This window comes from Ruditapes philippinarum, unplaced genomic scaffold (genome assembly GCF_026571515.1).
Source record: "Ruditapes philippinarum isolate M1 unplaced genomic scaffold, ASM2657151v2 ctg1650_1_1_1_1, whole genome shotgun sequence".
Classification (NCBI taxonomy): Eukaryota; Metazoa; Mollusca; class Bivalvia; order Venerida; family Veneridae; genus Ruditapes; species Ruditapes philippinarum.
In genome coordinates, this window is record NW_026852389.1 from 201746 (window position 1) to 227649 (window position 25904).

The 25904-nt window shown below is 33.8% G+C and overlaps 2 protein-coding genes across 5 annotated transcripts in view; both read right to left on the bottom strand.

Moving 5' to 3' along the window:
• Positions 1-1165: 1165 nt before the first annotated feature.
• On the bottom strand, positions 1166-20212 carry LOC132758666 (delta and Notch-like epidermal growth factor-related receptor). The gene is made up of 7 exons (XM_060750358.1): positions 20163-20212; positions 18503-18569; positions 5834-5890; positions 5376-5454; positions 4730-4834; positions 3980-4093; positions 1166-1338 (listed from the first exon to the last, which is right to left on the bottom strand). Exons 2-6 carry the CDS (start codon positions 18527-18529, stop codon positions 4053-4055), a joined length of 309 nt encoding a protein of 102 aa, XP_060606341.1. The 5' UTR covers positions 18530-18569; positions 20163-20212; the 3' UTR covers positions 1166-1338; positions 3980-4052.
• Positions 20213-22084: 1872 nt separating this feature from the next.
• LOC132758778 (ubiquitin-like modifier-activating enzyme 1) overlaps positions 22085-25904 on the bottom strand; it is a 35408-nt gene continuing 31588 nt past the window's right edge. For all 4 annotated transcript variants that reach the window (XM_060750479.1, XM_060750484.1, XM_060750490.1 and 1 more), the window contains 5 exons: positions 25397-25483; positions 24998-25102; positions 24217-24300; positions 23147-23247; positions 22085-22880 (listed from right to left, as the gene is read on the bottom strand). In XM_060750479.1, the coding sequence (XP_060606462.1) occupies positions 22742-22880; positions 23147-23247; positions 24217-24300; positions 24998-25102; positions 25397-25483 (516 nt within the window). In that variant the 3' untranslated portion in view covers positions 22085-22741. The remainder of the gene's footprint in view (positions 22881-23146; positions 23248-24216; positions 24301-24997; positions 25103-25396; positions 25484-25904) is intronic.

The following is a 25904-nucleotide window of genomic DNA, read 5'->3' on the forward strand; positions in this document are numbered from 1 at the left end:
TTTACTTACAAAATGCCTGTTTCTGCTCGTATAATTGATTGCATGACATATGGTCTGCAGGTAGAGTGACTAAATTAACTTCTTTTCAAAACTGTTTACAGAAAACGCAAAAAAAATCGTTTTGAATTAAAGGGGGAAGTGGGCGACTGGCTCTTTTATTCTAAACTCACTTCAGCAGTGATCAGGACAAATTAAAACAAGATCATTGTGATTGCTTTTCTTCTCCACTTTGAAGGTAGGTGTAACTGGCACAGTTATATTATTGTTGATATCCACGATCATTATCATAATTATAATAGTTAAAACATTTGAGGCCGTTCCTATCTTTTCTTTTATTATTATTATTATTTTAGGGATTTATTTGAGTTTGACCTTCAAATGTTGCCTTTTGCTTAATGATCAGATGAATTATTTCTTGGATTTCTAAACGCCTCTTTAAGTACAATATATGAGCCGTGTCACGACAAAACCAACATAGTGGAATTGCGACCAGCATGAATCCAGACCAGCCTGGGCATCCGCGCAGTCTGATCAGGATCCATGCTGTTCCAGTTCTGTTACAAAAGGAGAATTGGCAGCGAACAATATGGATCCTGATCAGACTGCGCGGATCGCAAACGCACTATGTTGGTTTTGTCGTGACGCGGCTCATATATTGTTTGGTGACATGCACGGGTGCTGTACTCACTGTACACGAAAGGGCGGATGAACCCTGAACATGATATAATACTTCGAATTGTTACCATTTATTATCTATTGGTATATATTGGGAATACTAATACATGTGTTATCAAGCATGAAAATCGATTTACAGAAATATTGTCGGAACTTTCGCCGAACATGGTTTAAACATTGGAATGGTTCGCCTCTATTTTCAGAATTGAATGTACATGTAGTTATATTTTCAGGATATCATTTTCCTAACTTTTTATGGCGGTGAACACAATGTTTAGTATTACGCTTTGATTACATGTCTAATAAAATTATATCCCCAATTCATAACGACAAACCAACTTTCGTTTTAATTAGATCACCACATTCTTGACACAGCACATATGCTTTATATTGCGTGGTGTATGATACATGTATATATAAACTGTCCGTCTGTCTGTCTGTCCGGATCATGCAGGCATGTATTTTTAACGAAAATAAGTAATACAAAAAATGAGATTTTTTTTAAATTTTATTTTTGAAATCAATATTTACAAGATATTCTTTTACAAAAGATCTTTTGAATTATTAGATACGTTTTGTTTTCCTTGTTATAATTCGCTGTGTTATTTCCAACATAATGTTTTAAAGATGTCATAACTTCTGTGTTTTCTCTTTAATTCTGAACTGAAAATATAAATAAATTGTATTTTAACAGTGATTAAAACCAGTATCGAGCAGACATCTGATTATATTATGTATACATAACATTCATGAAAACGAAAACACAATAAACATCACTAACACTAACTACTGAACTATACATACACATTTGAAATATACATAAATTACTGCACTATACATAAATAACTGCACTAAACATACACAACTGAAATATACATAAATTACTGCACTATACATAAACAACTGCACTAAACATACACAACTGAAATATACATAAATTACTGCACTATACATAAACAACTGCACTAAACATACACAACTGAAATATACATAAATTACTGCACTATACATAAACAACTGTACTAAACATACACAACTAAATTATACATAAATTACTGCACTATACATAAATAACTGCACTAAACATACACAACTGAAATATACATAAATTACTGCACTATACATAAATAACTGCACTAAACATACACATTTGAAATATACATAAATTACTGCACTATACATAAACAACTGCACTAAACATACACAACTGAAATATACATAAATTACTGCACTATACATAAATAACTGCACTAAACATACACAACTGAAATATACATAAATTACTGCAATATACATAAACAACTGCACTAAACATACACAACTGAATTATACATAAATTACTGCACTATACATAAATAACTGCACTAAACATACACAACTGAAATATACATAAATTACTGCACTATACATAAACAACTACACTAAACATACACAACTGAATTATACATAAATTACTGTACTATACATAAACAACTACACTAAACATACACAACTGAATTATACATAAATTACTGTACTATACATAAACAACTACACTAAACATACACAACTGAAATATACATAAATTACTGTACTATACATAAACAACTGCACTAAACATACACAACTGAAATATACATAAATTACTGTACTATACATAAACAACTACACTAAACATACACAACTGAATTATACATAAATTACTGCACTATACATAAACAACTACACTAAACATACACAACTGAATTATACATAAATTACTGTACTATACATAAACAACTGCACTAAACATACACAACTGAAATATACATAAATTACTGCACTATACATAAACAGCTGCACTAAACATACACAACTGAATTATACATAAATTACTGCACTATACATAAATAGCTGCACTAAACATACACAACTGAATTATACATAAATTACTGTACTATACAAAAACAGCTGCACTAAAACATACACAACTGAATTATACATAAATTACTGCACTATACATAAACAACTGCACTAAACATACACAACTGAAATATACATAAATTACTGCAATATGCATAAATAACTGCACTAAAACATACACAACTGAAATATACATAAATTACTGCACTATACATAAACAACTGCACTAAACATACACAACTGAAATATACATAAATTACTGTACTATACATAAACAACTGCACTAAACATACACAACTGAAATATACATAAATTACTGTACTATACATAAACAACATACACTAAACATACACAACTGAATTATACATAAATTACTGTACTATACATAAACAACTACACTAAACATACACAACTGAAATATACATAAATTACTGTACTATACATAAACAACTGCACTAAACATACACAACTGAATTATACATAAATTACTGTACTATACATAAACAACATACACTAAACATACACAACTGAAATATACATAAATTACTGTACTATACATAAACAACTGCACTAAACATACACAACTGAAATATACATAAATTACTGCACTATACATAAACAACTGCACTAAACATACACAACTGAAATATACATAAATTACTGCACTATACATAAACAACTGCACTAAACATACACAACTGAATTATACATAAATTACTGCACTATACATAAATAACTGCACTAAACATACACAACTGAAATATACATAAATTACTGCACTATACATAAATAACTGCACTAAACATACACAACTGAAATATACATAAATTACTGCACTATACATAAACAACTGCACTAAACATACACAACTGAAATATACATAAATTACTTCACTATACATAAATAACTGTACTAAACATACACAATATACATAACCGAAATATACATTCACAATTGAGATATACTTACATAACTGCATTATACGTACACAAATGAACTAAATTTATGAACCATAATATTACACATACTACACCCATACATACATACATATAATTTAACATTTCATTTACTACTGATCCAATTTTGAAATATAAATTTAAATTCATATTTCAACGGATTATTATAACTTATATTCAAAACAGCTTATGTTAAGTTTTAATAATATGTATGATAAGTACATGGCGCTGAGATTGACAAATATACATTTTATTTTATTTTAAATGCGTTTTTAGCCCCCCCCCCCCCCGCCCCCCCCCCAAGTGTCTGTGATTTTACATTCATAAGGCCTCGTGTACATTTTGTATGACTGGGCGATTTGATTAAGAGTAATGCGAAGTTCTTTTCATCGGGGATCGGGAACAGACCATAATAAAAATATATTACTCTGAAACAGCTTCTGAATTTTAAAACTGAAGATACTTACTGACATGACAAAATTCTCCACCCCAAAGAGGATCGCACTCGCACGACACGGTACCACCGTCAGATGTGCATGTTCAGCCATTTTGACATGGATTGGGGTCACATAGATCTATAGCTGGAAAATTATACAAATATGGCATCTTTAAAATGACTAAAGATAAACGGGTATTATTTTAAATCCAAACAGGGGAATATGCTGGCTTTGCATTTACTTCGGTCACCAGAATTTCTTTGTAAAATAATCAGTAAATAGCTTTTATATAGGTAAGAGTAGTATATGAGACGCTAAACCGTCCCCTATACTACTGGTAAGTGATAAAGCGTTCATTTATGCAAAAGAGAATGTGACCCCTATAATGACACACCATGTTTTGTTTTACAAGACAAATTGCAGTACCTTCTCCTGCTGTTTCAGTTGAATCCATCCATTAATACACGAGAATATGTTTAAAGTTTTTGTTCTATTTTTTATCACTATGGGTTTCCTCAAAGATGCCAATTGGTATAGAAATTATTAGCAAATTGCTGTTATAAAGGGGTTCACATAGTCAATTAGAAGCAATTCCGATCTTAATTTTCAGGGGAATAGACAATCAATGGGTTGTTGACGACAGACGCCGGGGTATCCGCCATCACATCGCAATAGTTCGCTATTGACACTGGTGCGCTCAAAATTGCTATTAATACATTAATTTAATCTTTAAACTGTTTTTATTTAACATTGTATCCCAATAAAGGTTAATATACTTACGAGTTTCGCACGTGGCTCCGGTGTAGCCGCTATCTGCACAATCACAAAGGATTTCCAAGTTGTTGAAACCGCCAAAATAACACTGATCTTTTTCATTGCAGTCGCCTAAACAAAACAAGTTTGTATCATATAAAGAGACACTAAGTGTAACCACATTACAAGATTTGTTACAAACTCTACAAAAAATGCATCCGAAACATTTTCAGAAATATATAATGACATCAAACGTTTATCTTATTTATAAAATTGATTAATTTAATCATTGGTGATGAAATATTTGATAGTTTCATTTTGAACTTATCCTAGGGCTTTCTCATTTCATTCCTTTGAAACGTGATGTAAATAATGCATACTATACAGTTTCTGACTACTCTACACAAGATGGAATTATATAAAACAAATGTATTATATATGACAAAATATGATAATATCCTAGAATAGAATTAATATTTCATGTAACCTTAGATCTTTACACCTGGATAAATAAACACACATGATTTATTACGTTGTTTTTTAGCAGATAAGGATCATAGCATTACAGCCACATATTATATGAACATACTAATTAACAAAAATTTTTTAATGCATGTGTTTTCAACACGGCGATAACCTATGATGATTTAATTTGATGATTTGATCAACTTACAGGGAACACATATCTTTTTGACCTTTGGAGTCTTCGAAACAGCTTTAGGATGTCCCGAACAGAACGAATCCTCCGGGCACTGAAAAAGAAAGCTTTAATTCAATTTATATAAAAATAACCAGTGTTTATTAAATGTCATAAAACAAATGCTGTTGTCAGAGGGTCATACCACATCATTTATAAGAGCTTTACTTTTTTGTTTTAAACAGTATTACTTTGAATGTATGCGCCCTATCTTAATGTGTTGCACATGTGTGTCTCGAACCGTTCTATCATATCTTAATGCTTGGAACGAATGCACCATATTGGTATTGTTTGACACGTGTGTGCCACGTCGTATTACCTTGCACGTGTGTACCCAATATTATTTTTATATACAAATTTTATTTGATTTTTCTCTACTTGATAAAACATTATTTTAGTTGTTTGCTTTTAAATAACAATGCGGATAAGCATACCTCTAAATTTGATTCACATAACATCTGCGCATTACATAATGCCACGAACGCTAGGACCTGAAATGATAAAGAAATGATGATATAAATGTATGTGGTAATAACTTTCAAATCCAGGCCTCCAGTCCATTGCATGACCAATAATACAGCAGCAAAAACAACAATGTGCACCGTACAATTAAAAAATGTCGTAAATTATTTACAATTTATAGAATCTACATAATCTAGTACAGATAATAAAATATCAAAATACCGGTAATGAATAATGACCAGTCCGCTTAGACTCAAATCAAATGTTACACAGCTTTATGATTATATCCAAAGTGGTAGGTCTTGCATAAAGCAATATCACACCGTACAATCAAATGGGTACACAACCGTTCAACACGACGACAGCCGTATTATACCTAGTATATACCACAGGCACGAGTATCGGACCCGGGGGAAAAATGACAAAAAAGTGAAATATGAGCCCCTTTAAAATATACTATAAGGTTTAAAAAAGGCCGGAAACTCCAGATTCGAGCCTACGAGCAATGGGTTCATTTCCCGGGCCGTTGTGAAAACAATTGTCCAGACATTAAAAAACAAACTTTTATCACTACTTCTCGTTTGCATCGAGAGATATTCGAATAACCTGCTAGCTGGTAGTTAAATATTCGATTAACCAACTACCTACTAGATGGTAGTTGAATATTCGATTAACCAACTACCTACTAGCTGGTAGTTAAATATTCGATTAACCAACTACCTACTAGCTGGTAGTTAAATATTCGATTAACCAACTACCTACTAGCTGGTAGTTAAATATTCGATTAACCAACTACCTACTAGCTGGTAGTTAAATATTCGATTAACCAACTACCTACTAGCTGGTAGTTAAATATTCGATTAACCAACTACCTACTAGCTGGTTGTTGGTTATTCAAAATTTGCATGTTTTCCCCTCAAAAACGGAAATATCGACCACGTGACTTAGTCAGTAATTCGCGTGAATCCCCAACTTCCAACCAGTAAAAAGAGAAAATAATTTCTCAGAATAAAAATTAAAAATATAAGACATGATGGATTAATTATATATACCAAATGTAATCACCCCGTCCCCCTACGTCTACTAGGGGACTCAGCTGAATATTTGTGTGAACCTCCTACTACGAACCAGAAGGTAGTTGGTAATATGAACGTAGTCTGTTTTCCCCTGAAAAACTACTTTTCAGAAATAAAAAGAACGCATATACAGCAAGAAAGATGTGTTATTCAACATTGAAACACCCTTTCTCCTTATGTCTACCAGGGGATTCAGTTGGTTATTCGCGAGAATCACCAATTGCCAATCAGAAGGTAGTTGGTAATTCGAACTTTGCATGTTTTTTCCTCAAAACAGAAAGAACTTTTCCCGGATAAATAAAAAGGATATATAGCAAGATAGATGCGTCTTCAAAATGGAAACACCTTGTCTCCCTATGTCCACCAAGGAACTCAGTTGGTTATACATGCAAACTAGAAGGTACTTGGTAATTCGGATATTGCATAAAATTATATTTTTCTGATACAAATGTTACGGTTATATAACAAGATATGTGTTTTTTTCAACCAGTATGTTTATGCATATAATTAACAAACCATCAAACGGACAACAGTGTTCATACAGTTCCGAGGACAACAGTGTTCATACAGTTCCGAGGACAACAGTGTTCATACAGTTCCGAGGACAACAGTGTTCATACAGTTTCGAGCACAACAGTGTTCATACAGTTCCGAGGACAACAGTGTTCATACAGTTCCGAGCACAACAGTGTTCATACAGTTTCGAGGACAACAGTGTTCATACAGTTCCGAGGACAACAGTGTTCATACAGTTCCGAGCACAACAGTGTTCATACAGTTCCGAGGACAACAGTGTTCATACAGTTTCGAGGACAACATTGTTCATACAGTTCGCAGGACAACAGTGTTCATACAGTTCCAAGGACAACAGTGTTCATACAGTTCGCAGGGCAACAGTAGTTCCGAGGACAACAGTGTTCATACAGTTTCCGAGGACAACAGTGTTCATACAGTTTCAAGGACAACAGTGTTCAAACAGTTCCAAGGACAACAGTGTTCATACAGTTTCGAGCACAACATTGTTCATACAGTTCCGAGGACAACATTGTTCATACAGTTTCGAGCAAAACAGTGTTCATACAGTTTCGAGGACAACATTGTTCATACAGTTCCGAGGACAACATTGTTCATACAGTTTCGAGCACAACAGTGTTCATACAGTTCCGAGGACAACAGTGTTCATACAGTTCCGAGGACAACATTGTTCATACAGTTCCGAGGACAACAGTGTTCATACAGTTCGAGGACAACATTGTTCATACAGTTCCGAGGACAACAGTGTTCATACAGTTCCGAGGACAACAGTAGTTCCGAGGACAACATTGTTCATAAACAGTTTCGAGGACAACACTGTTCATACAGTTCGAAGACAACATTGTTCATACAGTTTCGAGGACAACATTGTTCATACAGTTCCGAGGACAACAGTGTTCATACAGTTCGAGGACAACAGTGTTCATACAGTTCCGAGGACAAGAGTGTTCATACAGTTCCGAGGACAACAGTAGTTCCGAGGACAACATTGTTCATACAGTTTCGAGGACAACAGTATTCATACAGTTTCAAGGACAACAGTGTTCAAACAGTTCCAAGGACAACAGTGTTCATACAGTTTCGAGCACAACATTGTTCATACAGTTCCGAGGACAACATTGTTCATACAGTTTCGAGCACAACAGTGTTCATACAGTTCCGAGGACAACAGTGTTCATACAGTTCCGAAGGACAACAGTGTTCATACAGTTCCAAGGACAACATTGTTCATACAGTTTCGAGCACAACATTGTTCATACAGTTTCAAGGACAACAGTGTTCAAACAGTTCCGAGGACAACAGTAGTTCCGAGGACAACAGTGTTCATACAGTTCCGAGGACAACATTGTTCATACAGTTTCCGAGACAACAGTGTTCATACAGTTCCGAGGACAACAGTGTTCATACAGTCCGAGGACAACAGTAGTTCCGAGGACAACAGTGTTCATACAGTTTCGAGGACAACAGTGTTCATACAGTTTCAAGGACAACAGTGTTCAAACAGTTCCAAGGACAAACAGTTGTTCATACAGTTTTCGAGCACAACATTGTTCATACAGTTCCGAGGACAACATTGTTCATACAGTTTCGAGCACAACAGTGTTCATACAGTTCCGAGGACAACAGTGTTCATACAGTTCCGAGGACAACAGTGTTCAAAACAGTTTCAAGGACAACAGTGTTCATACAGTTTCGAGCACAACATTGTTCATACAGTTCCGAGGACAACATTGTTCATACAGTTTCGAGCACAACAGTGTTCATACAGTTCCGAGGACAACAGTGTTCATACAGTTCCGAGGACAACAGTAGTTCCGAGGACAACAGTGTTCATACAGTTCCGAGGACAACATTGTTCATACAGTTTCGAGGACAACAGTAGTGTTTCGAGGACAAACAGTGTTCATTTACAGTTTCAAGGACAACAGTGTTCAAACAGTTCGAGGACAACAGTGTTCATACAGTTTCGAGGACATACATTGTTCATACAGTTCCGAGGACAACAGTGTTCATACAGTTCCGAGGACAACATTGTTCATACAGTTTCGAGGACAACAGTAGTTCCAAGGACAACAGTGTTCATACAGTTTCGAGGACAACAGTGTTCATACTGTTCCGAGGACAACAGTGTTAATACAGTTCCGAGTTTTCTGGCTAAATAAGTCATGTTGTGTCTAATATGTGTTATAGCTGAATAAGTAACGAGATGTTTGAGTGGTCTGGTTGAATCAGTCACGGGGTGTCTAAGAGTTTTAGCTGAATATGTCACGAGATGTTTGAGTGGTCTGATTGAATCAACCACGTGGTGTCTAAGAGTTTTAGCTGAATATGTCACGAGATGTTTGAGTGGTCTGATTGAATCAACCACGTGGTGTCTGAGTGATTTAGCTGAATAAGTAACGAGATGTTTGAGTGGTCTGGTTGAATCAGTCACGTGGTGTCAGAGTGATTTAGCTGAATAAGTCACGAGATGTTTGAGTGGTCTGACTGAATCAGTCACGTGGTGTCTAAGAGTTTTAGCTGAATATGTCACGAGATGTTTGAGTGGTCTGGTTGAATCAGTCACGTACTGTCTAAGTGTTTTAGCTGAACATGTCACGAGATGTTTGAGTGGTCTGTTGAATCAGTCACGTAGTGTCTAAGTGTTTTAGCTGAATAAGTCACGAGATGTTTGAGTGGTCTGGTTGAATCAGTCACGTGGTGTCTAAGTGTTTTAGCTGAATAAGTCACGAGATGTTTGAGTGGTCTGACTGAATCAGTCAAGTGGTGTCTAAGTGTTTTAGCTGAATAAGTCACGAGATGTTGAGTGGTCTGGCTGAATCAGTCAAGTGGTGTCTGAATGTTTTAGTTTTGTATGTACACTTGATTATGTCTGTAAAATTATTTAATTGTATATTGTGTGTATATTTATAAAATAAAATATTATTAAACTAAGAATGTTTTAGCTGAATAAGTAACGAGATGTTTGAGTGGTCTGGCTGAATCAGTCAAGTGGTGTCAGAGTGATTTAGATGAATAAGTAACGAGATGTTTGAGTGGTCTGGTTGAATCAGTCACGGGGTGTCTAAGAGTTTTAGCTGAATATGTCACGAGATGTTTGAATGGTCTGATTGAATCAACCACGTGGTGTCTAAGAGTTTTAGCTGAATATGTCACGAGATGTTTGAGTGGTCTGATTGAATCAACCACGTGGTGTCTGAGTGATTTAGCTGAATAAGTAACGAGATGTTTGAGTGGTCTGGTTGAATCAGTCACGTGGTGTCAGAGTGATTTAGCTGATAAGCACAATGTGAGTGGTTTTAACTGAACATTCACTGGTGTCAAAGGGTTTTAGGAAAAATAAGAAGTTTTAGGGGGCGGGAATATCAAGTGGGCAGAGTGATTTAGATGAATAATTTAACGAGATGTTTGAGGGTCTGGCTGAATAGCAATTTTGGGGGTTCAAGTATTTAGCTAAAAAGCCCATGATGTTTTCTTATTTTGAAAAATTTTTTACTACTTAACGTTTAACGAAAAAAAAGCATTTTCTGATTGGTAAAACCTAGTTTTTTAAAAATGAGGGGGTCCCTGTTAAAAAATTCAAATAAAGAAGGACCCGTGCGCTGCAAACGAAAGGAGGGTTTTTTATAAATTTTTAATTATTTTGACATGTACTCCATTTGTCGAAGTTTAAATTGAAAATAAATTTTAGATAATGTTTGATAAAAAAAAACCAAGGTCATTCAGCCGAAGATTTCGGGGTGAGGGGAAGGGTAAAACATTTTGATTTTTTGTAGTTTTGTAATTTGGGGTACATAAAAAAGGGGACAGCAAATCAGAAATAATAAAACTTTCTAGTTTCCGTTTAATTTTTCATTTAAACCTTTCCTTTTTAAAATAATTTTTTACTGTTGTTTCCCATCGTTTTTTTTTGAGCAGAGAAGGGCCCTGTGCTGTAAAAAGGACCTTCAGCAATTTTCGCAAAGGGGGGAAGAAGGTAGAAAGGGATATATATGCATTGTAAAAAAAAAAATTTTCATATAAAGTGAAAAAAAATACATTTTTTTTTCAAAAAGGCAAATTTTTCTTTAATTTTTTTACAAACTTTCAATTTGCAAGTGCTTTTTTAAGTTGTTTAGAAAACCCCAATTTTTTTGAATTACATTTTCAAAGGCTATTTATTTATCAAAGAATTAAAATTTTTCTCATAATATTTACTTTTTGTCTTGTTCCTATTACCATACATTTTGATTTTATCTGGATTTAAGGCCATATTATTTATTTTGCACCATTTGTCAATGTTATTTAAATGATCTTGTAGTTTTATTTCTACTTTTGATATATTTTCTCCGGACTCATAAAGAGTAGAATCGTCTGCGTATAAATCAATTTTCATATCATTACCAATGAAAGCTATGTCATTTATGTATATTAGAAATAATAAAGGTCCTAATATTGAGCCTTGTGGAACACCGGAAATTATTTTCACTGTCTGAGATTGTAGATTACCTATCTTAACCAGTTGTATTCTGTTAGAAAGATATGACATAAAAAACTTAACGGCATTTTCAGAAAAATGATAAAGTTTAAGTTTATGCAAAAGTATTTCATGGTCAACCAAATCAAAGGCTTTCTTTAAGTCTAAGAATACAGTCCCGATAATTTTTCCACTGTCAACTGTGTCTGAGTGATTTAGCTGAAAAAGTCACGAGATGTTTGAGTGGTCTGGCTGAATCAACCACGCGGTGTCTGAGTGATTTAGCTGAATAAGTCATGAGATTTTGAGTGGTCTTGCTGAATCAGCCACGTGGTGTCTGAGTGTTTTAGCTGAATATAAGTCACGTGATGTCTCCGTATTCTGTTTTCATTAGTGACGTAATATCTGAGCATATCTGCAGTAGTAAAGAACTGGCTTTTAGATCACGTAATTTAGAGACTGACTCACAAATTCAATTAAATCCCCCATTTTCGCGATTTTGAGAAAGAAAATTATTAAAACATACGAGTTATGATGATACTACACGTTTTATTACTTCCTATAATTCGTGATATTTTTTCCACTCTAGGCTATTTTTGCCCTCTAAAATACCAGTGTAACTGTGTGGGTTTTTTTTAAAAGTCATAATAATTGCTGAAAGGGGTTTTTTTAAAAAGAGTCATAATGATTTCCGGGAGTTTTCTGGGTCAAATGAAACGTAAAGCGTTTTATAAAAACATAATGTTAAAAGTACGTATGTTTACTATATTTTAGTTTACCAACTGTTCATGCTGAGTAACACATGGTAAAATCATAAATCATTGAATTTTATATATCTAGGAAAAGCGATTTCTTATCTGCCGTTGTACCAGGCTGTCAAGTAATTGGAAACGCAAAATATGTAAATTAGCAATGATAGATTCAGTCAATAACAGCGGTATTAACATAAAACAAAAACAACGTTTTATTTCGAAAAAAGCAGAGCTTATTGGGTTTTCTTTTTTTAATTTGATAAGTTAAATACATTTGTAAAATGAAATTAATTTTTTGTGTATATTTGTTTGAGACAATCGTGTGTTGCTTTATGTTGATTTCTTTTGTACTAGAACTTTGTTGCAACTTTCACTCTTATCATTTCATTTTTTCTGTAATGGAGTTTCATGCGGATCATGGCTTTCCGCAATCGCAACTACTCGGCCCTTTCCGTCAATCTTCGGATAATGATATTATAGATAGTAGCCGAGGCAGTTCCGAATGGGCTTTCCGTCGTCCGTCTGCCCATCTGTTGTCGTCACGCGTCGTCCGTCCGCCCATCTGTTGTCGTCACGCGTCGTCCGAAATTGGTTTGTCCGCACGATAGCAGCTTCAGTTTTTACTATAGAAACTAACTTGCACAGTACTTGTATCATAAAAAGATCATGGTCCACACTTACAACAGCCTGATACTATCATATTTAACAGTTAACGCCCTCTAGAGGGTTTTAGTAATCATATATTGCCTTTTCTGTATGATATATAGCAGTACATTTAATTTCATTTAAACATCAATATTTGAACAGAATTGATTTGTATTTCGACCATTTTAAACTGTTATTATCCCTTAGTACATTACAGAGTTATTGCCCATTGAATGTACAATATTACCATATATCAACTGGTCTGAATGATAACATTAACAAAACGTGAACTTTTGTCACCGGTAGGCATTATAATCATTACTTATCTTTTTTACAGACATGGCCTGATTCGATCCTGCATTGAAGAGTCATAGCCCTAGTGTTAGTAATGACTTTTATAAAGATTTATGTTGTGAACATTTGAAGAAAAATCCCCTTTTTCTCAGAAACCATAAAGTCCAGATGCTTTATGTTTGACAAGGAGCATACTCTAATATTCACTTGTGTTGGAAATATTTCTCGGGTGAGTGATCTAGGGTCATCATGACCCTCTTGTCTTATTTTGTGAACATACGTCACTGATTTGTCCTTAGATAAAAATTGTTTACAGTAGACTAGAAAATATCTATTAAAGTGAAAAAATAAATATAACATTTTACACAAATAAATACGAAAGACTAATAGTGTCAAATGAAATAAAAAATAAAAATGCAAAGGCGTTATAACGCGAATAAAGGCGTAGTAACGCGAATTAAAAGGCGTAATTACGCGAATCAAAAGGCGTAATTACGCGAAAAAAGGCGTAGCAACGCGAATAAAGGCGTTATAACGCGAAACAAAGGCGTAATAACGCGAATAAAGGCGTAGTAACGCGAATCAAAAGGCGTAATAACGCGAATCAAAAGGCGTAATTTCGCGAATCAAAAGGCGTAATTACGCGAATCAAAAGGCGTAATTACGCGAAAAAAGGCGTAGCAACGCGAATAAAGGCGTTATAACGCGAAACAAAGGCGTTATAACGCGAATAAAGGCGTAGTAACGCGAACCAAAAGGCGTAGCAACGCGAATCGAAAGGCGTAGCAACGCGAAAAAAGGCGTAGCAACGCGAATAAAGGCGTTATAACGCGAATCAAAAGGCGTAATAACGCGAATCAAAAGGCGTAATAACGCGAATCAAAAGGCGTAATTACGCGAATCAAAAGGCGTAATTACGCGAAAAAAGGCGTAGCAACGCGAATAAAGGCGTTATAACGCGAAACAAAGGCGTTATAACGCGAATAAAGGCGTAGTAACGCGAACCAAAAGGCGTAGCAACGCGAATCGAAAGGCGTAGCAACGCGAAAAAAGGCGTAACAACGCGAATAAAGGCGTTATTACGCAAATCAAAAGGCGTAATTACGCGAAAAAAGGCGTAGCAACGCGAATAAAGGCGTTATAACGCGAATCAAAAGGCGTAATAACGCGAATCAAAAGGCGTAATAACGCGAATCAAAAGGCGTAATTACGCGAAAAAAGGCGTAGCAACGCGAATAAAGGCGTTATAACGCGAAACAAAGGCGTTATAACGCGAACAAAGGCGTAGTAACGCGAACCAAAAGGCGTAATAACGCGAATTGAAAAGCGTAATAACGCCTTTATTCGCGTAATAACGCGAAACAATAGGCGTAATTACGCGAATCAAAAGGCGTACTAACGCGAATAAATGCGTTATAACGCGAATCAAAAGGCGTAATAACGCGAACCAAAAGGCGTAATAACGCAAAACAAAAGGCGTTATAACGCTAATTTAATACCATATAAATTCCAAACAGTGGCCTATTAATGTATGGAAGGAAGAACAATGTTGATTTAAATGAATTGATCTAGATGTACGTTTTATCATATGCCCGAAAGAATTTCGGGCATATTATGTTATACCCCCCTGGCGTCCGTACGTCCGAGCAAACATTTTGGGTTTAGGGGCTATATAACAGTAAAGAGAACAAAAGAGAACAATAGGTTCAATCCGTGATCAAAGGGTTTATGGGCTAGTAGCCCTTAAGAGAACAAAGAAAATAACAAAGAAAATAGACCCTAAACCCAAAATGTTGGAACGTGCGTCCGTCCGTCTGTCTGTCTGTCCGTCCATCCGTCCGTAAGCAATTTGGTTTCGGGAGCATAACTTAAGTTCCATTTGGCCCACAATATTCAAACTTCGTAGGAGGATTGTTATTTGAAGGAGGTAATACTTTATAACCTATAAGTCACCAAGTCATCTTATATTGGCAAATATTAAAGAGTCTTTATTAGTTTATGACAAATAGTTTGCATAATTACTGTGCAAATAGAATGAAAGTTATTGTAAATGTATATTGTATTATTGTATACGAGTTTATATCTTGAGCAATAAATTCAGATCAATATTGGTCTTCCTTTCTCGCGAATTTGATTAGTATAAATATGGTATTAAATTGGCATTATAATGTGTTTTAATTTGCGTTATTACGCCTTTTGGTTCGCGTTACTACGCCTTTATTCGCGTTACTACGCCTTTTGATTCGCGTTATTACGCCTTGATTCGCGTTATTACGCCTTTTTATTCGCGTTATAACGCCTTTATTCGCGTTACTACGCCTTTTGATTCGCGTTATAACGCGAATAAAGTCGTTACTACGCCTTTTGATTCGCGTTATAACGCCTTTATTCGCGTTATTACGCCTTTTGATTCGCGTTATAACGCCTTTATTCGCGTTGCTACGCCTTTATTCGCGTTATTACGCCTTTTGATTCGCGTTGCTACGCCTTTATTCGCGTTGTTACGCCTTTTGGTTCGCGTTGCTACGCCTTTATTCGCGTTCTTACGCCTTTTGATTCGCGTAATAATGCCTTTATTCGCGTTATAACGCCTTTGCATTTTTATTTTTTATTTCATTTGACACTATTAGGCTTTCGTAAATAAATGTGCAAACTTGTGAAAATTATAATAGTAGAGAGGAAAAGAGTATGGGAAATCAAAAGTTGTTACATTTCTAGGTTAACAAGTAAATGTAAGATATAAACTGAAATATCTGTAACTATGTCAACAACAGTACAACATAATATGAGCCGCGTCATGACAAAACCAACATAATGCGTTTGCGACCAGCATGGATCCAACCCAGCCTGCGCATCCGCGCAGTCTGATCAGGATCCATGCTGTTCGCTATCAGTTTCTCTATACTTGTAATAGGGTTTGTGGATCCTGATCAGACTGCGCGGATGCGAAGACTGGTCTGGCTCCATGCTGGTCGCAAACGCACTATGTTGGTTTTGTCATGACACGGCTCATATAGTTATTACAGCATAAAATATAACATCATTAATGAACTAAGAATGATACTTTTCTTATATTCTGGATTGCCATGTACAATTTTCTACAAACTGTTGAAAATCTTTAGCCATCTTTTAAATTCCGTGAGTATGATCTCAAGGACATTTGTTTGCCCGAGATCACAAGTGCACCAGCCTGTCCCATATTGTGCCAGGATTGCCTAAACTATACACACTTTTTCATGTTTTGTGATAAAATGTGCCTATTTTATTTTTCTCTTTTTTAACTGAAGTATTTACTGTACAAATTTAATTGTATTGATGCCGTGGCTGCAAAAATCCTTTTATGAAGAGAAGAAATAGTTTATTTCGGTAACTTATACGTTTTCATTATCTCATTCTGTGGCCACATGACAAAAGCAAAGAAAAAAATAATATAAAGAACATAAAAAGTTTTAAATAATGACATTTTAGAAAATTTGTTTCAAACGGAGAACAGACAGCTGCAAATAAAGAAAAAAATAGCATCACAACATCAATATCATTTATAGAGATAAAAAGTTCCAGAAAGATAGAAAAACACCAAAAACAAAAAGACGTGAAAAAAGTATTTCATGTATCTTTTTAACGATAATAAGGATAATAAGTTGAACCAATTAACATTACAAAATGTGTTATCAATTAACAACTGGTAGTAACAATTCTTGTCTCTTTTTTACTTTCTACATCTATATATTGCTAAATCTTCTTCGAATATCTTGATAACATGGACAAACTAAAATAAAATGATATTCAGCTTCAATTTCTGGTAAGTTACATAATTGACACAATCTTTCATTTCTTTGTGTTCTATTACGTCCGTATCTTTTTGTTTCAATCCTTAAGTTATGAGCAGATATTCTAATTCTACAAATATTCATACATATACCTTTGCAATAAATATTTCTTAAATAAGGTTCCAAACAAAAGTATTTTTGATATAACTATGCAAAGTTTTTAGTACGATATTATTTTCTATGTCTGAATGTCTTTTTTGCCTAGAACAATCAATAACTCTTTGCTTAAAGTCAGATAAAAAGAAACTACTTTTGATATTTAATGGGTTATCCCACACATAAGAAAAGCCAAATTCCTTTAATATGGAATTTACATTTTGAGCCCAATTATTCACACCAGTCAAACTATTACTTACTGTATATCTATAAATTTCTTTCAGTATAATATTATCCGTATTGACAAGCTTAAGCCAAAACTTAATGATTTGTTGTATCTGTTGATATGTAAGGGGTATCTACCTAATTCGCCATACACTGCATTATTACTAGCACATTGTTTTACTCCTAATATTGATTTGCAAAACTTAAGGTGTACTCTTTCATTATCTTTATTTAGATTTAGTAAAACCCCAAACCGGACATGCATAATTAAGCATTGAGCCAACAAACGCATCAAATAATTGTAGTAAAACATGAAGATTTTAATGAAATTTGTTTATCTTATTCAATATTGAGAAAAATGTACATTGTACTAACATTTTAAGAAAAAAAATAGCATTCAAGATCCAAGTTAAATTTCACGTGCACTGGTATGTGCAGTTAAAGACTGATTTTGCGGTATTTTATCACCATATTTCTATTGCGTTGCTAACGCAGTAAGGGCTATTTTTGACCACTTTTTGGTAATTTTCTTGGATTATAAGTGCCGATTGCAATATTTTAACTACTTTATTTGTTTACCTCGCAATCTTTAACTTTAAAATACATTTCCAAAGTATTCATGAAAATTCACATGAATCTGGAGGAGTGCTGCTTTTAATAAATATATACTAGATACATGACCAAATTATAATTATATTATAGAAGATTGGTAATAAAGACAATATTGTCTTACCAGGATTATAGTCGTTAGTTTCCACATCTTTTATGATTATCAGTGATACAACAATCAGCCAAATATACTGCAAACGTAACAGACATAATTATAAGGTTAGTTAGGGTTATCAGTAGAAAACATTCTATGTGTAGATAATGATATTTATTATATATTTATAGATGAAATAAAATGCACATTGTCATTGTAAAAATATTTATTATATACTTATAAATGAAATATTGATAAACATTGATGAAATAAAATGCATATTTTTATTTTCACTGTAAAAAAAGTATTTTTCACTGTGAAACTTTCTCTGGTGTCTTGCCGGACTTCTTCTTCTAAATTCAGCCAAACAAAAATTAAAAGGATTTTAAAGGTTAAAAAAAGAGAAACAGAAAATTAATTCTTTTTCTATTAATACAGGATTTATTTTCTTCTTGTGGCATGAAAATTATCATATTTCACTCCTGTATACTGCCACTTGTGAAATATCTATTTTCATGCCACTCGATAATAATAAATCGTGTATTTACAGAAAAAAAAATCCTCTAGCAGTAAAACATATTTCCGTATTTCAAAATCAGAAAATTGTTAAAATATCAATGTAGTTTTTCGAATCGGTAAGGTCAAAAGGAGAGAAAAGTATTATAATTTAAATAGAAAATCAAGTTTTTTTAGATTTTTATTCTAGTGATATGAAAAATGATTCACATTGCTAGCGAAGCTTATCAGGGGTCCACTAATCTAAAAGTTCTCGTCCATGTCCAACTTGTTTCTTCTCGTTTGACCAAAAATTGAAGACGTTATGATTTATTACGTAATAGTAGAAAGTTTTAATCAATTGCCAAAAAACTTTTGTTAAATTTAAGTGAGGATATGTGTTCAATGCGAGTAACCCGTCGTTTGCGTCTTAATAAATATTTCAGCAAAGTCGTGAATCACGAAATTCCGACAGGATTTTGTCAAAAGAGACAAAGGTTTCAAGCATATCGAGAAAAAAATCAGTCCAAAAGCCTAAAAGTTTCTCATCTTTGTCAGTTAAAAAAATTTATTGAGAAATGCAAAAATATCTTATCCCAATGCGAATTAAAAATAATCGACCCTTAGCGCAAAAAAAATTACTCACCAACTGTAAAGGCCCTGATACGCTTTTCGTAACCCATATCACTTATGAAAAAAATGCTGTATTCAATAGACAAAAAAAACTTGACTTCTCATTTAACTTTACTTGTTGTTAACGATTTATACTAAAACATTGCATTTCGTTGTTTGTTTTTCTTTGTGTTTGTTCACACTGTACTTTGGATTTGTCTATACTATAAACACTGTATTAACATGTTTAATGCTAAATAAATTTTTCGTATTCGTTAACGGGAATTAGAATATACTACAAATAATGGCAAGAATGTTACAACTCTGAATAATTAAATTAATTAGATTTTTTTAGTTGTTAGTATCAGCAGTAACTGTCCCTCTGTTAAATAAAAAGTTGTTATAAAATATATTTTAATGATTAAAGACATATTCATCTTCAAAACTTCATCAAATATTTATTACATTATTTTACAAATCAAATATTATATTTTAGAATTTCATCAAATAGTAATAATGATTTCGCTATAATAAAATTGAGTAAATTACAAAAATATAGATAAAAGAAATATATAGTGTTCACCTATTGAATCCGTATCCGTAGAGGAATAAATTCACTTTAAATCATTAAAATGTTGTTCACTTAATCAATGATACTATATCACATATGTTAAAAGTAAAGTATAATACTAAATTTTTGATTTTGTAAATTAGTTATTGGTGAATTTTTTGCCTAAAAAAAACGTTTTCACGTAAATCCAAATTATTCTGTTGATGAACAAGAAATAGAGATGTTTTTACAGACATTTCCTTCCTTAACTTTGATTTTTTTTTTAAGTTGTGAAGGCTAAAGGGACTTTTAAAGGGTGTAATTTTGCTCATGTTTTCTCAAGTATTAGCTTTTTTCTAATTTTTTATACATCTCATGAACCGTATCCGTTTCCGGCGGGAAATTTTCTTATAAAAATCACAAACTTTATAGTGCGCATATTAAAGCTCAATAGGTTAGAGCGTGAGAATTGTAATCTCGACATTGTGGGTTCAATCTCCGAGCTTGCCAACTAACTAAGTCTTTCGGATGAGACTTTAAATCGAGGTCCCGTGTATGAGTGCTTAAACACTTGGCATGCTTAGAACCAGGAGAAGCTTCTGTAATTGGGACACCTTTCTGTATCTTGAACTATCCATGACAAATACTCTTCTGGAGGACTCGCCTATTTTTGCATCTATGGCCGGAGTAAAGAAGAAAAAAATATCTATTATATTGACTTGTAATTCATGAACAAGCATAATGAATATAAAATAAATACAAACCAAACAATCCCATGTTTATAGAACACGTCATATGTATAAATGTAGTTATTTAATTTCGTTCAATTTCTTGAACTAGTACAATAGTACATGAATGATTTTAACAGATTCACCTTAAACTTGTTATAATGCTTTTGTTTGTTTGTTTGTTTCATTTTACGCCTTTTTCCAACAGTATTTCAGTCAGTATACTCATATAGGCGGGTAGTTTCCTAACCATCGTTCCTGGAGAGTTACACCAGTACTAGACTACCTTCCTCCCCGCTAAACTACCAAAGCATCTCCCGGGGATCGAACCCACGCCAGAGAGGTAACTGGATTAGAAGTCATCGGCCCTAACCCCTCGACCACGGAGGCGGTCTTGTAATATTGCACAGAATACAATCATGGACAGGATAATTAGCTAGAAAATATTGTAAATGAAAGTAAGAAATATCTACTGATATACTAAGTATTTTTGTAAATTGCGTCACGTCTACTTGAATTTGTTCACTAAATAATCAAGATTTGTGAAGATCAATTTGCAATCGTTATTAAATCTTATAGTCAGGGTATCACTTAATAATTCACTAAATCACTGTGATCAAATAATTCTATTCTAAGGTGATTCTGCTCTGTCACAAAAAAGCATGTCTGCACTAAAACGGACTTTAAACTGGATTTTGCCTTTCATGAAATGTGCATAAAACTTTGCAACAGAATGTACTTGGTCTTCAGAAATTTAGCACATTCAAGGTAAATTCTTATTATCTTTTTTTATTTTCGTTTATAATAGTCCTTAAAATATAGACCTGGAAGTGTACTTTCAAATGGTTCATCATTTTACATTGCGATCTGTTATGTGAATTTTGGCCTACTTTCACTTTTGACTCGCTTAGTGAAAACAAATATGGCTGACAAAGCAGAATCACCTTAATATATATTTTTTTTTTGTATTTTGGCCCGTTTAGCAGAAAGTGGATCTCGTTTTGGACACAATTCAGGAGTTATATTTTCATAAAAATGCTGCAGCGCGAGCAGTTCCTGTGCTTCAGGGTCAAGGTCGAGGTACGCCTTTTGTGCAAGAAGACAAATCTCATCCAGTTGGGCGAGGACAATATTTTTCCCTATTATTTGAATAGTCGAGCTAAAATCAGCTAAATGGAGTTAAAGACTAAGCATTAGAAGCATTAGCATCAAAATAACAACAACAACAACACTTTCTATACAATGATTTTATTCTTATGTCATACCAAAAATGGTAGGTCCAAATAACCGTGCAAAAAATAAACAATTACAAATACCAAATTAAAATTTTGGCATTTCCAAATATATTGTTCACAAACATTCAAAACTCTTCCATGTCAAATGATATAAACTTAAATAACAAAATCAGCACATATATAAATACAACAGCACATACATGTTTTAACTTTACAATAGCACTTTTTGATAAGAGAGATTTCCATTGTAAATAAAGTCTAAAATGTTTTTACATTTCTCTGATGCATTAATGCTAATCACTACCCACAAAACATAAGCAAGATTGTTCCAGATTCTATAAGAATCATTTTTTGTCTTTCTAACATTTCTATCACACACTTTAAAGCACTTTATTTGTTTAACTTAATTATTCTGTATAACTGATATCGATTTTCACATCTGCTTTAATGAATTATCCTTAACTACATACGAAATATTATCAATAATGAATACACAAATATGTATTTACAAAACACAGTTTCAGTTTTCACATTTTGAATAATTTCTCAATCACGTTTTTCATTTTTTTTGCCCAAGTAGTGTCTATTCACTCATTAAAGGGAGACAATACGAGTTGAGCTGTGGTAGGAAGGGAGGTAAGTACTAGAGTTATTGTGGTAGCCGGTATTGTACGTATGGAACTTCCACATCTTCACCATCAGTATCATTACAACACAATTCTAGAACCAGCGCTTTCACGTAACTAGGAATCTTTTTCTTTGAGACTTTCTTTACCACTTCAGATATCCTGGAAAAAGAATTTTATTTATTTACAAACAAATAATTTGTACTTTTAGCAACTCTATTGGTAAACATCTACAAGTGACTTAATGTCAATTTGCATTAATTTCTCCTTAATCAACCTTTCACAATCTTGCTCAAAACAAACAAATTCACACCAAAGAAAATTAAAATATCTAAAAAAAAAGAAGTTAAAATGGATTTTTACTATGTTTTTCAATATGTAACTGAATTTAATCTCTATGCACAATAATTAAGATTGTTTTAACTTACGGTAGTGGCATTCTTTCAGTTCGTTTGGCTGCTGGCATGAAGAAAGAGAAGAGCATTGTTACACCCTGTGACAACATTGTAATCTCCAACTTGTGATCATTCTGTAAATAATAATTTTACCATTCTTATAATACATTCAAAATATTTAACTTATTCAGGGGTGGCAAAAACAATTGTCCGTATTGCCCAGGTTGTCCCACAGCTTGTATGGACAAGTGGAAATTTTCAAGAATTTACTATATAGATGTTATACAGACAATTTAAGAAATGCTACTAGTAGGTCAAAATCAGATTTTGCCAGCCCTGATATTGGGTTTAACATAGCACCAACACTATAGGTCATATGCCAACTTTCAAGCTTTACTGGTGAAGTAAGACCCCGGGTGCCCCTCCATACATTATTTCAGGCATGAAAGGAAACCCTGAGTAGATCCAACTACATACAATAAGCTAGCAGGATAGCATTTTCACATGACAGAATCCAAAGTTATTGTGGGGATTCCAAACCAACATCAGTGTGTGGCAAGTGGTTTGAAGTCAACAGCATTTATAACTTGGCCGCGGACTGAAAATTGTCCAAGTATTTTTGTACAGATGGTGATTTTGATAATATACTTCAATTTTTTTGTTTGTTTTGGGTTTTACATCACATCGACACAGTATAGGTCATAACGCGACGTTCCAGCTTTACTGGTGGAGGAAGACCTCAAGTGCCTCTCCGTGCATTATTTCAGGCACGAACGGGCACCTGAGTAGAACCACCGACGTTCCGTAAGCTAGCTGGATAGCTTCCTCACATGAAAGAATCCAATGTCCCTGTCGGGATTCGAACCCACAGCGGTGAGGGGCAAGTGGTTTGAAGTCAACGACTTTAACCACTTGGCCACGGACGCCCCTATATATTTCAAGTGATCAGTAACAAAAGAATAAAGGTGTTCAAGAACCCTAAACATGTACCAGTGAAAATAAACAAGTCTTCAACAATTCATCAAGACCATATGTGTTACTCAGGATATTATCTTCCATATAAACTCCAATATAATAGATCATATATCATGTATCAATATTACCTGGAAATGATCAACAAATTCCTGCAGCGTCATTTCACCCTGTATCTCAAATCTGTCCCACAATGTAAACTCTTTATCATAGTACTGTAAATAAAACAATGTTATATATGAGCCGCGCCACGACAAAACCAACATAATGGGTTTGCGACCAGCATGGATCCAGACCAGCCTTCGCATCCGCGCAGTCTGATCAGGATCCATGCTGTTCGCTCTCAGTTTCTCTACTTGTTATAGGGTTTGTAAGCGAACAGCATGGATCCTCATCAGACTGCGCGGATGCCCAGGCTGGTCTGGATCCATGCTGGTCGCAAACCCATTATGTTGGTGAACAACAGAGGTGAAGTTTTACATAATAAAATGGCCTACATCAGATGTAAAGATGAACAATATAAAATAACAAAGGTCAAAAATATGTATCTTATGTGATGAAAACAAGGAAATATCTAGTTTGTTTTCTATGTAGACTTTAACAAATATTTGGTCACATCTCTTTGTTCCGGATACCTTATTGACTTTCCTGGAAAACTAACCAGTAATTAGATATTTCTCCGTAACTGAAAGATTACTAATCCCACATGATTTATGGATCAGTAATGAAATATAAATTACCATTACACTTGATCATCTTATAAACAAATATCACTGAATTAACAATATTATAAATATATTCATATAACTATGAAATCAACATACACGTACTAAAATATAAATCGCCACATATTAAAACACATCCATTCATACTTTTCATTTCAATCACCAGCAAATAAAACAATACAATTACCTTATTTTTGGGTGCAGCAATTGGCTCCGAGAATGCAAAGAAAGGTAAAGCAAGGTTACAGAATCCATTCTTGAATAATTCTAACTTCTTGTGCCCTTGTACGATCTACAAGACATAAATGTACACATTAAACACTAAGAACAATTTTAATTCAGTTTAACAATATTTTATTGTATATTTTGTACATGATAAATTTACACAATCTAACATCATTATCTTAAGCATAAATACAATGTACATACAAAAGGGTTGGACCCAAAAGTTATACTAACATTGTCTAGAACAGTGAACAGTGAGAACAACTGGAAAATATTTTATATACATTAAGTTTATAATATTATTATAACATAATAATATGACATAAATTAACAATGACATTAAATGTTTATATTAACTTACCTTATACATTTCCAGACAAACTAATCCTACCACCATGGCTGTTGTTGTTGCTATAGCTGGAATAATTCTACCAGCAATCAGCTTACTCTGTAAACATATATTATACAATTAGCATCAGTTATATACAGTAGTATTTTTTTAAATTCTTTTTATTAACAAGACTATGTTACAAAGTGACAGCAAAGTAAAGACTCAGATCCCAGGTATTGTGTTGTTCAGGAACCAACACAGAATGTGTTCTGATCTATAAATTTTCTAAGCTTGGCGACAGAGCTCAGAAAAATGCTTTATAACCTCAAGGTTTAATTTGGTCTTGTTTTAGATTTTAGTAGTTTTATTACATCAGAAATAAGTAAATGGCATTGGTTTAAATCAAGCCTAAAAACCCAACATTCAGCGTGTCTTATGGCTATGTTCGTAACGTAAAAGATGTCATGCCAAAATATATGTACAGCCATGCAATACCATTTTTACAGAGTCACAAAAGTGGCATGGGTATGCGATAAAT